Here is a 15212-nt window from a genome sequence, read left to right as displayed (position 1 = left end):
ACTGGCTGAATGAATGAACATACATACATGCATACAGAAAGAAATAATTAGCATAAATAGCATATGTTAGTATGATGAGGACATGAAAATATCCTACATTGTAGGTATAAGGCATTAGTGATAAATGACACAGATGTCTGAGCTTGTACATTCTGTATCTACCTGCTGAAACACAGTGCTCACGTATGTACGATTGCGTAATTGTTTGAGGTGTTGGTTCTTTTGATTGTAACATTCCGTGTCTTTACGTGAATGTGGTCTGGCAACGTTGGTGAATAGGGAGGGGCAGAAGGATTCCGTATAAAAAGCACAATAAATGAAGAATTTGAATCAAACAGCAAACCACAACACAGCATCATGGATGGTGAGCTCCTAAATTTGAAATGATTTCTGGCTTTTATTAAATTTTTTACGTCTTGGTGTTTTACTTTCAAGACGTTTTGCTAAACCTTTTACAATAAGTTCTTGAGTTATATTTATTAGCCTATTGCATTTAATCTCTTCTTAAAATAATCAGATTATTTTACTTTACTATTTACTCTGCTATAATAAATGATGAATTAATTGCTATTAACTTTAAACACTTGCTTAAAAACAGCTTTTTTTAAATATAATTTAGAACACTGTTTATTTGAAAAATATTGGAAATGAATTAAATTATATTTAAAAAGTATTTCAAGAAATATTTTTTCTCGCAAATTTAAATGACTTATATTTTTACATAAAAACATTTGCAGCTGCCTCAAAAATAATTTGACCATTTTTGACACAGAGTTCAAACTTCGAAGTATCGACCTGCAACAGGTGCAAAACCAGATCCGGCACAAGACCGACGGTCTGAGTTCCAGCACTCTGGTTCTGCGGAGAGGACAGGCCTTTACAGTGACAATCAGCTATGATGGACGACCATTCGATCCACTGAAGGAAAATCTGATCTTCCGAATTGTTCTAGGTATGTTTGTGCATTTGTGTGTGAGGGGGTTAGGTTTTGCCTACATTTTATGAGGACCAAATGTCCTCACAAGGAGAGTAAAACCTGACATTTTTTTTTAATTTTGTGTAATTTTACAGAAATATATGCAAATGTAAAAGTACCCACTCCTCTCTCCTCACCGCAGGTCCGCTGTCTGTGGAGGTCCCGGTCTCCAGGCTCGGACATTCCTCTCTGACTCAATGGAGCGCTGTTCTGGAGAGGAACATCCCGGACCCGACTGGACCCCATGCTCTATGGGTATCACTGTCTAGCCCTGCGTCTGCTTCTGTCGGTGTCTACACGCTTCAGATGAGAGTCGAGACCCGTTTGACTGTGAGATCACATCTGCTCGGCCAGTTCACGCTCCTCTGCAACCCCTGGTGCCCAGGTGAGTGCTGTCTGTGTGTCCACACGAAACCGAATGCCTTGATAGCAGGCTGTTACTTGGCAGTGGTCGGAGTGGTTTTTGCTGCTATCATTCTAATATGTGGATTTGCTGTACTGCTTGCTTCATATTTTTGTTGAAACATTTTGTGACACATCTTATTTTTCAGGATTCTTTGATGAATAGAAAGTTCAAAAGAGCAGCGTTTATTTGAAATCTAAATCTTTTGTAGTGCCATACTGTCACTTTTGAACAGTTTAATACATCCTTGCTGAATAAAAGTAGAAATAAAAAGTTTTGAATGGTAGTGTAATTATACATTGCTTTTGCTGCTAAAATCACGGTAATGCATAGCCTCTTATCACTTACTGCTTCCATTTTTTGTCTTTACACAAAGATCACCAATAAAACAAACAAACGGTTGTGTTTTTCTGCAGCTGATTCAGTGTTCCTGCAGTCGGAGGATCTGAGGACTGAATTTGTCAGGAGTGATATCGGCCTGCTGTTTAAAGGCAGCCTCGGGAACATCGTCTCCAGACCCTGGTCGTTTGATCAGGTGAGATGTTTGACCATTGACTGACAGCTCAGCACTGCAAAACAGCTTCACATTAACTCCTGCCATGCATACATGTGTTTTCAGTATGAAAAAGGGATACTGGACATCAGTATGAAATTGCTGCAGCTGAGTCCTCAACATCAAGCGGATCTAGGTAAAGATCTGCAGAACCGCAGCAATCCGGTTTACATCAGCCGCGTGATCTCAGCGATGGTGAGGATCTGCTCTCATTCTCTCCTCTCTGCTCTCTCTCTCTCTCCATGTATTAATATAGTCTCTCTGTCTTGCTAAACAGGTGAACTCTAATGATGATAAAGGAGTGTTAATGGGAAACTGGTCAAATGACTACAGCGGTGGGGTCAGCCCTTCACAGTGGTCCGGCAGCGCAGATATTCTCAGGAAGTGGGCAGAAACACAATTCAGTCCTGTGAAATACGGACAGTGCTGGGTGTTTGCTGCTGTCATGTGTACAGGTGGGACAAATAGAAGTCATTACATTCAAAAGTTTGGGATCAGAGCCATTTTTTTTGTTGTTGTTGTTGAAAGAACGCTTTAAATTGATCAAAAGTGAGAGTAAAGCCATTTATAATGTTACAAAAAATTTGTGTTTCAAATAAATTCTGTTCTTTTGAACTTTCTGTTCATCAAAGCATCCTGAAAAATAAAATGTATCAGTTTCTACAAAAATATTCAGCAGCACGAACATGTAAAATGTTTCAGAAATGTTCCGTGTATTAGAAGGATTTCTGAAGGATCGTGTGACACTGAAGACTGGAGTAATGATGCTGAAAATTCAGATTTGATCACAGGAATAAATTATAATTTACAACATATTCAAATAGAAAAATGTTATTTAAAAATTTTAATAATATTTCACAATATTGCTGTTCCAGTGTTTTTGATCAAATAATTGGTGAGCATACTGTAAGAGACTTCTTTAAAAAAAAAATCTTACTGACCCCAATCTTTTAAATGGTAGAGTGTGTGTGTGTGTGTGTGTGTGTGTGTGTGTGCTTTAAAGGGTTAATTTACTTAAAAATCTCACATCTTCTTTGCTGCGAAACACAAAAGGAGCTCTTTTTCATACAGTGAAAGTGAATGGTGATTTATAATACCACACTCAAAAAAGTAGTTTCATGGACTGAACAAAAATAATCACAAATAATGAAATTAAAAAACCACAATGACTATGTGGTAATTTAATTTGTGCTCTTGATGCTCAATATTAAATGCATTTGTTTGTGTGATAGTAATGAGAGCCCTTGGCATTCCGACTCGAGTCGTCACCAACTTCAACTCCGCTCACGACACAAACAGAAATATAGTGATTGAGGAATATTACAGTGAGATGGGGGAAAAATTACCCATCGGCAGGGATAGCATCTGGTAAGTTACGCTAAAATCCATATTTGATCCAAAATACAGTGAAAACAGTAAAATGGTGTCATAATATTACAATTTAAAATAACTGTTTTCTAGGTGAATATATGTTCAAATGTAATTTATTCCATTCTAATATGCTGATTTGCTGCTCAAGAAACATTTCTGATTATTATCAATGTTCATATTTTTGTGGAAACTGATTTTTCAGGATTCTTTGATGAATAGAAAGTTCAAAAAACAGCATTTTTTTGGACATAGAAATCTATTGTAACACTATAAATGGCTTTTGATCAATTTAATGCAGAAGCAGAATAAAACTATTCTTTCTTCTGAATTTTTTTAATCTTTAGTACTTTATTGCTTTTCCTTATGCTTCGGTAAACACGTCTGCACCATCATTAGGCTACAGTATACAAATAATCATGATCTGATTGCATTAAAAAGGAACAATTCATTGTTTCAGGATTTTTAATCTGTCAGAATGTGAGCTAAAAGTGTTTGACCTTTTTTCAGGAACTTCCATATGTGGGTGGAGAGTTGGATGAAGAGGCCTGATCTGGGTCGAGGTTATGACGGATGGCAGGTTCTCGACCCCACGCCACAAGAGAAGAGCGCAGGTCAGTCATCACAGCTATTTTTACAAGGCTTATGCATATAGAAATATCATGCGTTTTTTTATTCCTGCTGAAAAGACCAGCTTCTTATAGGCTGGTTTATGCTGGTTAGTACTCGTCTGGTGGGCCAGTTTAGTTGTGGGCTTTGTTCCAAAACCTAGTGAGCTGCCTACATAGCATGCCATTCGTTTTATCCAAAGCATGCTATTTTTTGAGGGATTTGAATGATAATCATGCTTAAACATCACTATTCTGTCACAGAAATGTTCCGCTGTGGCCCTGCTGCTGTTAAAGCCATTTATCATCAGAAGGTGGATGCACAGTACGATGTGCCATTCGTTTACGCAGCAGTGAATGCGAATGTGCGTACAGTAATCGTCAGAGATGGGAAAGTGTTAACAACCAGCACTGATAAAAACAGAGTTGGAGCTATGATCTGCACCAAACATCCAGGATCCTTGCGTATGCAGGACATCACGTCTGAATACAAAACTGAGATGGGTAAGAGACAGAAAAAGACAAAATACTCACCGTTAAATTACTGCTAGTTTTATACAAAAATCTCCTTCTTTCACATTTAGATGACAGCACAGTTCGTGCACTGAGCACTGATGGTAAGTCACCCTAGCTTTTCATTTTTGAAAGCTGACATGTGTAATCCACCTGACTAGTATCAGAATCTGAAAAACAGTAATAAAGGAAAATATATGTATCTGTCTGTGTACGTGTATATATATATATATATATATATATACACACACATAATTGAAGCAAACTGAGAAGGAAGAGTGACAAGACAAAACAGAGAGGAATAAAAAAAACTTTGCACCTACGTATATGATTTTGATAATATTTTTATGTAAATATTCATTATTATTTTTTAGATTTAAATATTGATCCATAAAAATACTCTCTTCCAGCTCGCAGAGGTGAAGGTGCTACAGGAAGAGTGGGTAAGTTCTAGCATTTGGTTTTCCATTTCTTTGTGTGTTTGAGTACTATATGACTGAATGCAGTGATCAAACATTTCATCTAACATGTCCTTTCATGCAGCACCTCAAGGCCTTTCGGTTTCTCTCCAGCTTCTGAAAGCCCCTGTAGTCGGCGAAAACATTTCTTTCAACGTCACAATCACTAACAAAGTCGCTGTTCCGAAACTTCTGAGAAAACATGTGAATGCTCAGAACAAGGAGTACAACCGCAATCCCACTGGAACCTTCTGGGAGGCTCATGGCGATGTGAAGATCGGCCCAAAAGAAAGTAAGAGTTCTGCAAACTATAGTGAATGGAAAAAAATACTTAAAATTAGCTTAAAATGTATAACCAGAACTTTTGGTTTTTACAGCCAAACTTATTTTCCTTTTAAAAAATAAAGCCTTACAAGGTAGCAAAACATAAAAGAAACATGAATGGATGGATGTGTTAAAAGGGGTGGATTTAAATGCACCATAAAAGCTTAAAGGGATAGTTCACCCAAACATTTACTCACCCTTTCAGACAAATACAATTAGAGTTCAATTAAAAAAAATCTCATCTATCTATCTATCTATCTATCTATCTATCTATCTATCTATCTATCTATCTATCTATCTATCTATCTATCTATCTATCTATCTATCTATCTATCTATCTATCTATCTATCTATCTATCTATCTATCTATCTATCTATCTATCATAAAGGCCCTCTGAAGCGAAGCTGGATGTCACTCACATGCATTTTGTTGAGATCACATGACCAAAATATAGCCTACTACTGTCTGAAATGTTCATCATGGAATGCATACTGCATACTGTTCATTTACTATTTTTTATTTAAATAGTGAGCAGTGTATAATGTGCAGTAAGCTAATATTCCATTCTGAACACAACCAGTGTGCATAACACATTTCGTCCAAGTCTTACAGTGTAAAAACACCCATATGGATATTATTGGATCATATGATTATGAATGCCAAAAGGTGACGAACTGACTCATTAGGAATTGCTCAGTCAAATCCATGATCCCTGTTTCTTGTACTCCACCAGCTGTGACTATACAACATGAGATCTCCTTCAAGGACTACATGCTGACGGAGGCTGCGGAGGATTCTCTGGTTAACCTGGCTGTGGTTATTGAGGATGTGAAGTCTCAGGAGAGAGTGCTGGCTTCAGAGGAGTTCAACATCCGCAGCCCTTCCCTCAATATACAGGTATATGCTTGTACAATTCATGTTGCCATTTAATGTTGTTGTATAAAAAAGTCAGCATGACTTGACCAATCAGTTCCCAAAGGACAAAATAGAGTCCCATCCTTGAATGGGTTGAGAATGCAGTTAGTAAGACGAAATGACAAGACATTTGTTTAGTAACAAATTAAACCATTTTCAGATTGTTTTTAAGATCTACTTAATAAAGACATGCATCAATCCAAAACCATAGATCCTATGTGGGAAAGATTGTGGTAACACTTTACTTGAGACCTTTATATATAATTCATTATAAACATGTTTTTATTACATCAATTATGTCTTGTAATGCACATTATAATGCATTGCATGATCTTATCAATAACTGTAACCACAGTTAATTACATCATAACATTTCTCTATTCATTGTTACAACTTTGAAAGTATAATGCATTCAAATTAATTTCTATGGAAGCCCGTTTTCACAACGGGATAAATATGTTATGTGTTACTTCATATCTTACAATTCTCACTTTCTTCTCAGAATTATAAGTTTGTATCTCACAGCTCAGGGTTTATATCTCATAATTCTGTTCCGATATCACAAATAATTGTCAAATATTAAAATGCATGTTAATTTTGGTTACAATTATTTATGGAAATGTATCATGCATTACAACATACAAACGTTGTATAAAATGCATTACACATGAAGGCAATTGTTTGTTTTTTTTTGCACTTTTTTCTTCCAGGTTCAGAATGAGTATGTGGTCATCAACACGCAGCAAGTGGCCACAGTGACCTTCACCAACCCGTTCAGCATTGCAGTGAGCGGTGAACTGACTGTAGCCTGTTCGGGACTTCAGGAGAAAGTTCAAACAAGGTATATGAAGTGTTTCTTTTCTGAGCGATCACCAAATTAATACACAACATAATCATACAAGTAAATGACTGTTATGAAACCCCCATCAGTCAATGGTCAAACAAACCGATAGCTCCGCTCATACTGCACACCGTTGGTTGATACAGTAGTTGGGTTGGCTGGGATGTTCAAACAAATCAGAATGTTTAGAAAGTGTCAGTCATATTCTGTTCAGAAGAATCAACCTACGAATGTCTCCGCATAATTAGCTTGATTGAGTATTTTAATATATTAACAAAACGACACATCCATATTCATCCATTTCTATCCACACCCATTTCCCACATCTGCCAACTCCTTTCCAAATTGATCAAAGCAAGTACCACAGTGACTCTTTCCACTACAGTACAGTAAAGCTATATTATCCATCACTGTAATTAAAAAATATTTAAAAAACAATAGAAAAATTATTACGGTTTAAGATAGATCCCATACTCATTTGTACACCATGACAGCAGTAACAGTATTTTAGCAGAAACTATGGTTACTGTGATGAATTTTTGTTCACATACCTGAAGAGTGAGTCTGTGTGAACAAGTCGCTGATGGGCGTCAAACAGTTGAGTTCATTCAGATGTATGTGTACACTGGGAGGGTGTACACAGTGTACGGCTGTGTCTATTAAAAGTTACGCACTTGTCCGCCAGCATTTCTGAATCACAGGTAATTTCAGTTTCTGTGTGTATCGCAGAATCTCTAGTGTAAGTTTATTTGTGTTTAAACTGTAGATTTGCTCCAGTATATAGGCCTACAAATGAACCTCTGTGTAAACCACTAACCCTAAACATGAGCAGCAGTGATAGTGATGCTTGTAACAGTAAAAGTGATGCTGGCATGTTGTTGCTCCCTAAATGTCCTGTTCCTTATATTTCAGGCTAACAATCCAGCCTCGAGAAACCATGAGGATGCCCATTAATTTCACTCCCAGGATGGCGGGTGCCAAGATGCTTTACGCTAGTTTAGTGTTGATGAATCCTCCCACCGTCCTGCACGGATTCAAGACCATCAATGTTCAAGCATCTTAGAGTCAAACACCTTTAGAAAGAATTGTGAACCCTCAGCACGAAGTACTATTTAATGCTCTTCTAATACATTGTCAGCCTTTTACTAAAATACGTATAATGTGTCCAACACTTTTCAACAAGTCAGTATTAGAAATGTTTTCCTCCAGTAAGTTTGCACTCACTGAAGCTGAGGGTCTCTGCTGTGAAATGCAGATTGCAAACAAATGTAACACATGGACATGTTAAGAAAAAATACTTTATTTTCTGGCTAAATAATCTTGAATATACAGTTCAGTGTGAATCAAGTCAAAAAATATTTTTACAGTGATATTTACAGTGTTAAAAAACCCCAGAAAGCAATAACGGTGTTTCAGAGGCTAGTTTAGTAAAAAAAGACCACTTGAGTGCTTTGGACTTTGGACACTTTTTTTTTTGTCCCAGGGGTTAGTAACTTTTTTGACTTTTATTTAGTTAGTTAGTTAGTTAGTTAGTTAGTTAGTTAGTTAGTGTGACATTCAAATTAAAACGGTCCTGGAAACCTTTTACAGTGCCCCATTGTCTTAGTGTTAAAATATGAACCAAAAAAATGTATCTCATTTTACAGTAAATCTTAAAACACTCTCACATTCTTAATCTATATGAGAAATAGTAACAGTGACGGTAATACCACAAACTAAGGCACATACACGGCAAAAAAAATAAGAGTTTTTGCTTAAAATGAGAAAAAATATCTGCCAAAAGGGCAAGAAAAAATTATTTTCCTATTCCCCCTTTAAATTATTATTATTAGTATTATTATTATTGCTACTATTTATTTATTTATTTATTTTTACCCTGTTGCAAAGGCAAAAACGACCAAATTTTGATACCTTTTTTCAGAAAAAAGAGAGATTGTCTAATGCTATTACCAAGTAAATGTATTTTTATTTAAGAATGTTTAGATATTGTTACTGGAAAACCTATGAAAAATCATAAGCAATTAAATACTTCTTGCAAACTGTTCCACGACTGTGGTCTTCTCTGTGTTCTTGGTGTTGTTGTGTTCTCCTCTGACAGCAGATGCAGCATTTATTGATCCGTCTAATGGAGGAGTAACAGAACACAGTTCAGTGCTGCAGCTCTATTGTGTTGCAGTCGCTGCAGAACTGACAAACCCTCAAGAAAGCATCAGTCTCTAACAGAAAACAACAGCAGCAAACTCACAGTTTATAATGACAGTAATGATCTGGAACAACAAGTGTGATGAACCTGGAAACTGAACATGAACTAGAAATACAAAGCGTGATGATTTTTGAGCTGTGTGGCCAATTGTACCAGGAGAGAAGAAGATATGCTGTTATGAATGTTTCCTAAAACACAGAGAGACATATAGAGGCAAATTCAAACCATTTCAGTCAAATGTTCTAAATAATAGTTTTAACTGACAGTTCTTAATGACGAGCCAATTCAAACTATAATAAGAAGGAATAAAATATTATTTGGTGGCTGTTGTATGTAAAACTGCTGTGATATTAATCTTCCGTTCATGTGTCTAAATTCGGTCAGTCGAATCGAGGCACATCTTCAGCATTCGCAACTAACAATTTCATCATCATCATCTTCACACGCTCCAAACTCATGCAGCTGTGTGTGATCTGTGAGATTTCATCATGACAGATCTTCCATGTAAAGTTATATGCAAATATATGAGCACACGCCCACACACATGCACAAACAATGCGTATGCCATCTTTTTGTAATGTGCTGTCATGTTTCTACTGTAGCTGACACTGCAGTCTAAACAAAAAGATCAAAACATCAGAACAGAACAAACCTGAAATTCTGGAGAATACCATTTTTTTTCAGCTGTGGCCTTATGGTAAGCGTACAGGTTTCAACACATTTAAAATATCTACATAGACAACATTTACATATTTGGGAAACACTTTTATTCTTACAGTGCATTTGTGTCTTGCCTGGGAATTGAACTTATGACTTTGGATACGGTTCCACTTACATACAAACACTGACATTAACTTAAGAAGAAGATACCTTCTTTTAGTCAAATTTTGATGCAGTACCATTATCATTTACAGGAAAGGCAATTACAGAATGCGTTAAGTAAAAAATATCCATCCAAGATCATAGATGAAATAAGAATCAATGTTAGATCTGATCACTGAATAGTGAAAAGTATTAACAAAAGTTGAAGTCGCCTGTTATGCATTTTAATGTTTATTATTAAAGCAATGTGTTGTCAGTTTTGCAACATGCTAAGGTCAAGCTCTGTTAATTAAAATTAATTGGGAACTGAGTAACATGTATACACTTCTATGTACATACTTGTAATTTAATTTACTTTTGCGATCTTTTATTTCTGAGCAATACTTCTTTAATAATTTTATGACTTACTTGGGTGTTGTGACTCTCCTCTGTCTACAGTACATTTTCCAAATTTTACAAAATAATTTAGAATTAATGTAATAAGTATGACTCTTTTTGTCATGATTTTAAACTTTGACATTTTTGTCATAATTTCTATTTATCTCATAATTATGACTCAATATCATAATTGAAATTGTCATAATTCTGAATTCTATGTCCGTTTAAACCTTTTGTCATTTTATCTATTTTACCTCACCATGACTTTTTTTGTCATAATTATGAACAGTCATTTGGACTTTTATGTCATAATTTAAACTTTTTGTAATAAAGTTGACTTATAACTTAATATATCATAATTTCGATCTATGTTACTTAGCATCTCATTATTTAGACGGTCTCATATGTATGAATTTTAAAATGCAATTGACTTTAATGTCATAATGTAAAATTTTTGTAATATTTTTTTTACATAATTATGACTTAGTATCTCATAATTTAGACTTTTTGTCATAAGTATGACTTTTGTCATAATAATGATATGTTAATTAGGAGTCATAATAATGACTTATGTTAAAATTTTAACTTTTTGTAATAATTTCAGCTGCTCTAATTTTGTCATAATTATGACTTTTATGTAATAATTTAAACTTTTTATGACATAATTTCAGCCTTTTATCTAATAAATATGACATTTATCCCATAATTATGATTTGCCAAATCATGTTTTTTTTTCTTATGTGGCGGAAATGGGCTTCTGTAGTCTCCAGTGTACTTTGCAAGAGTGTTTGTGTGGTGCATCGAGTTCTCTTATAACGTTTTGTTTTTTAGTATGCTGTCTTTGTAGGCAGCAGGCAGCAAGTCTCCTCTTGTTTCCATCCAGAGGAAAGACAGAACGACTTGAGCTGTAATTTAATGTAAGCATTCATTTAACCACAGGCGCTCACCATCACTTTTGTTGTATCTGACATCACATGCATTCATGTTAAAATGCATTATGATTTTTTTCCCATACCTCATGGTAATTAAGGGCTCAAATTGGAACGGCTCCTGGAGCTCAATGTAGGACACAGCAGGCAAATGCACAAAAGGTGATAGCTCAACTATTTTTAAATATGAATAGAAATTTTCTTGTTGACTATCTAGTACCCATTATGTAAAGATTCAGCTCGCATGCACCAGCTGAGCAACTACCATTGAGAAAAACAAGCATGCATGCAGATCTCTCTCCAGGTGTTCCAGACCTCTGGCTCCCCCTGTGGCTGCTCTTCTGTAGTGCACTGAGGATGCAGATGTGTGCGGGCTGAAGGACGGCCAGTGCCCTGCTCCTCTCCAGGTGCTAGTGATGGATGCCATGGCTAATTTTAAACACGTGAACTAAATCACCACGGTCACCATCTCTCACGCTGCTGGAAGTGGAGCACAGTTCGACCATTTACAGAGCACCTGGACTGCACTACATTACCTTATATAACACACACAGATTTTCTTTTTCCAGAATTTTTTCATATCATTACATATGTACTAAAATCAAACAAGGCAACACAAATTAATCTATAGCATGCAATAAACATGAATGAACATCGAAAGGTTTCTTGCTTCAACTGTGAAAGTTGTCAGTACACACCATTTTTCAAGTTCAAGTCCACCAATATTAATCTACTCTCCTGTCTGGTGTGTTTGTCAAATGAAATGGCAGATTCGGCCTTATCATTGGTCAGATCGCCTGTCAATCAACCTCCTGGTGAAGGGTCAATTACACTATATTTGAACTCTGTTTGAAGGACACGTCACTACGAGATTTCTCCTTGTTGATAACAAAAGAGTCAAATCATCCCATTTTCCCCATTATATGTGAGGTGTTTACCATGTAATCACAGCCTGTAGTCCTGGAGGGTTTTTTTCTTTAGTTGGTCCTCTGTGTTGCCTGATTGAAATTCTCTCTGACAGTTTCACACGGGTCAAAATGAACCCACCTTTGCCTGGTAATGGTCATTCCCATGAGAGATCCAGTCCTCCTCTATCAGCACTGATGAAGCCAGACGTGTGTGTGTGTGTGTGTGTGTGTGTGTGTCCTGCTCGACACAAGGCCTGTACATCTGGGATAAAGGAGGAAAAGAAGGAGAACTGGTTATAATGCATGCGTTTTAGTGCAGCTCAATTGACCAGAACTGTGCTTCCCAAAAGCATTGTCATTGATGATCTCTACAATACAATCACGGTTTTACCGAATGTCTACTTTTCAAATTTGCTGCTTATTATTTACTTCTATTACGTTACATATTTGTGTATCAGGAACACAAGCAAACTGACATAAAATATGCTTTTATTGACCCTTTTATTGATTTTTTATTGTGACTGATGTGAAATACAGAATTTTTTCAAATGAACAGAAATGTATTGCCCTAAAATTTAAATAAAATAAAATCCTATGTACTATTTACAACACTTTTTATTTAGCTAATTATTTGAATCTTGCATAGTTGCTCAGAATCCTTTTCTAATTGGGCAATCTCTTGGTTATTATTTCAGTGTTTGAAAAAAAGTTAAAATAGCTGAAAACTTTGAAATGTGATACGCTTTACTTCATCTAAACGTTTTCTACACATAAGCCTCATTAATTGAGAGACTAATTGGCAAAATGTATTTTTGAAAAAATGTACAATGTAAAAATCATATAAAGGCAAAAGGTGGAAAAAAAGTCACTTTCCCTAAAACAAATATATTTTTAAAAAAAATGCATGTCCATTTGTCAGCTATAAATATACCTTATACACTAGTACATTTATGCTCTGATGTACACACAGCAGCTCATTAAAAAGTGTTTTGTATAAGTGGCAATAACAAAGCAAACTGTGAATGCCAAATGTCAAATTGTCATGTCATATCTCCAGAAACAACAAGTACAACACAAACGCACACACACTTGTAATTTTTAATGGGAATGCTGAAGTGCATTAAGAAGTTATGTTTACATTTCACTGGCACTTAAAGATAATAAACATCCAATTAGATAAAATTAGCCTTTTATTAAAACTCCAAGTTGATGTGAAAAAAATCTGAGACTTGTTTATTAATTCATTTAATCTCAGAACTATAAATCACGTCTGGTCATATGGATCGGAGGGACTCCTCTTAAGTAGAATAAATCTGTTTGTCAATTTTGTGATCAATTTAGTTGCTTTTGCTGCTTGTTTTCATCACACAGTCTTGCAGAGAAAAGACAGTTGACACTGCTAAATATTCAGAGCCAATATCTGAGTCGTGAACATGAATTTTAGCATATGATGTTCACTCATTTTAATTCTAGAGCATCTTCTGACCTTTTAAGGTCTGCAGAGATGGCAGCAAGATGAGTGAACAACAAAGACTGGAAGAAGTCTGGAGGAAGGAGAAAGATGAAGGTTTTCATTTCATTTGAGAGATGGATGTGTCAGGATGGCATTTCCACTGCTATCGAATCAAATAATGAAAGATTCTGGCAGCCTTGGGACAAAACGCTCGGTGTAATTGAGTTGGTTCTGGGGTGGCTGAACCGCACAGACTAATTGGTTTCCTTTGCTCTGTCTTGTTTCTTTCTGTTTATTTTAATTACTTCAATTGATTTGATTCCTCTTCTTCTTCTTCTTTTCTTTAGCACAAGTGGCATATACAATATCTTTATTTTCTTTAAGGTAAGACACTACAGTGAATAGGGCAAAAAAAGAAATCTAATAGATATCACCATTCTTCCCTAATTAATTAAACACAGGCCATTGTTTTTGTATTACATTTTTTTTTCTAAAATGTTGTATGCAAATGAAGCATTGTCTAATTAAATTTGCATAGAACAGATAAACAACATTGGATTAAGGCACACTGGTTTTCCTGGTGCTTTTGTAATGAGATTCATGCATATCAGTGATTACTGGAGATCTATTTGAAATGACAAAATATTAGGCCATGAGTGCCACCAGTGTGATATTGCTTTAATGAAACAGTTCAATAAACAAGACGTTAACACTGAATAATGTGTTTTAGACACAACATTACCAGTTAAATTTTCCCCACTGACAAATAGTTCAGGGGGATTTTTAGTTCCTGAATGATTCAGTGTTTTTGAAGGAGTCAGTTAAATGAATGATTCGATGTCTCATTCACAATTACTTGTTTAATTGAATGAATTGACCTTTTGAAAGATTAGTTGAGTAAATGAATCAGTTACTCCTTTTTAAACACTGTCACTTCTATACTTTCAGAATGAATTTGTGTTTTTGAATGAATCCTTTGGATGAACGATTCAATGACTCATTTATATATACTTGTTTAATTCCTGAATGTATCAGCGTTTTTGAACAATCAGTTGAGTAAAGGAATCAATTACTCCTTTATAAACACAGTCACTTGTTTAGTTTCAGAATAAATTTGTGTTTTTAATGAATTGGGTGAATGAATGATTCAATTGCTCATTCATAAATCCAGTCAGCTGTTTTGTTCCTGAAAGAATCAGTGTTTTTGAATTAATAGTTGAGTGAATTAATCTGGGACTCCTTTATAAAGAGAATGTATAAAGACTATGGGCCTTATTTTAATGATCTAAGCACATGGTCTAAAGTGCAATGCGCAGGTGCACTCAGGGTGTGTCCAAATTCACTTTTGCTAGTTTAACGACAGGAAAAATGGTAAGCGCGCCCGGTGCATGGTCTAAAAGGGTAGTCCCTATTCTCTTAATGAGTAATGGGTGTGTTTTGGGCATAACGTGCAATAAACCAATCCGAGTCTCATCTCCCATTCCCTTTAAGAGCCAGTTGCGCTCACGCCATGGTGGATTCGCTATTTACACGGCAGAAGAGAGGAAACGGAGCTGCTC

General features: G+C 35.7%; 1 protein-coding gene across 1 annotated transcript; it reads left to right on the top strand.

Annotated features, from left to right (window-relative positions):
• Positions 1-339: 339 nt before the first annotated feature.
• On the top strand, positions 340-8590 carry tgm5l (transglutaminase 5, like). Its single transcript, XM_016268083.1, has 15 exons — positions 340-364; positions 773-952; positions 1119-1361; positions 1796-1914; positions 1999-2127; positions 2210-2387; positions 3165-3300; positions 3811-3914; positions 4173-4412; positions 4493-4525; positions 4832-4864; positions 4965-5171; positions 5938-6101; positions 6830-6960; positions 7873-8590. The coding sequence occupies exons 1-15, from the start codon at positions 358-360 to the stop codon at positions 8021-8023; spliced, it is 2055 nt and encodes a 684-aa protein (XP_016123569.1). The 5' UTR covers positions 340-357; the 3' UTR covers positions 8024-8590.
• Positions 8591-15212: the final 6622 nt, after the last annotated feature.

This window comes from Sinocyclocheilus grahami, unplaced genomic scaffold, assembly GCF_001515645.1.
Source record: "Sinocyclocheilus grahami isolate Dianchi unplaced genomic scaffold, SAMN03320097.WGS_v1.1 scaffold43.1, whole genome shotgun sequence".
In the NCBI taxonomy this organism is placed as follows: domain Eukaryota; kingdom Metazoa; phylum Chordata; class Actinopteri; order Cypriniformes; family Cyprinidae; genus Sinocyclocheilus; species Sinocyclocheilus grahami.
This window is presented reverse-complemented; position numbering and strand designations above follow the sequence as displayed.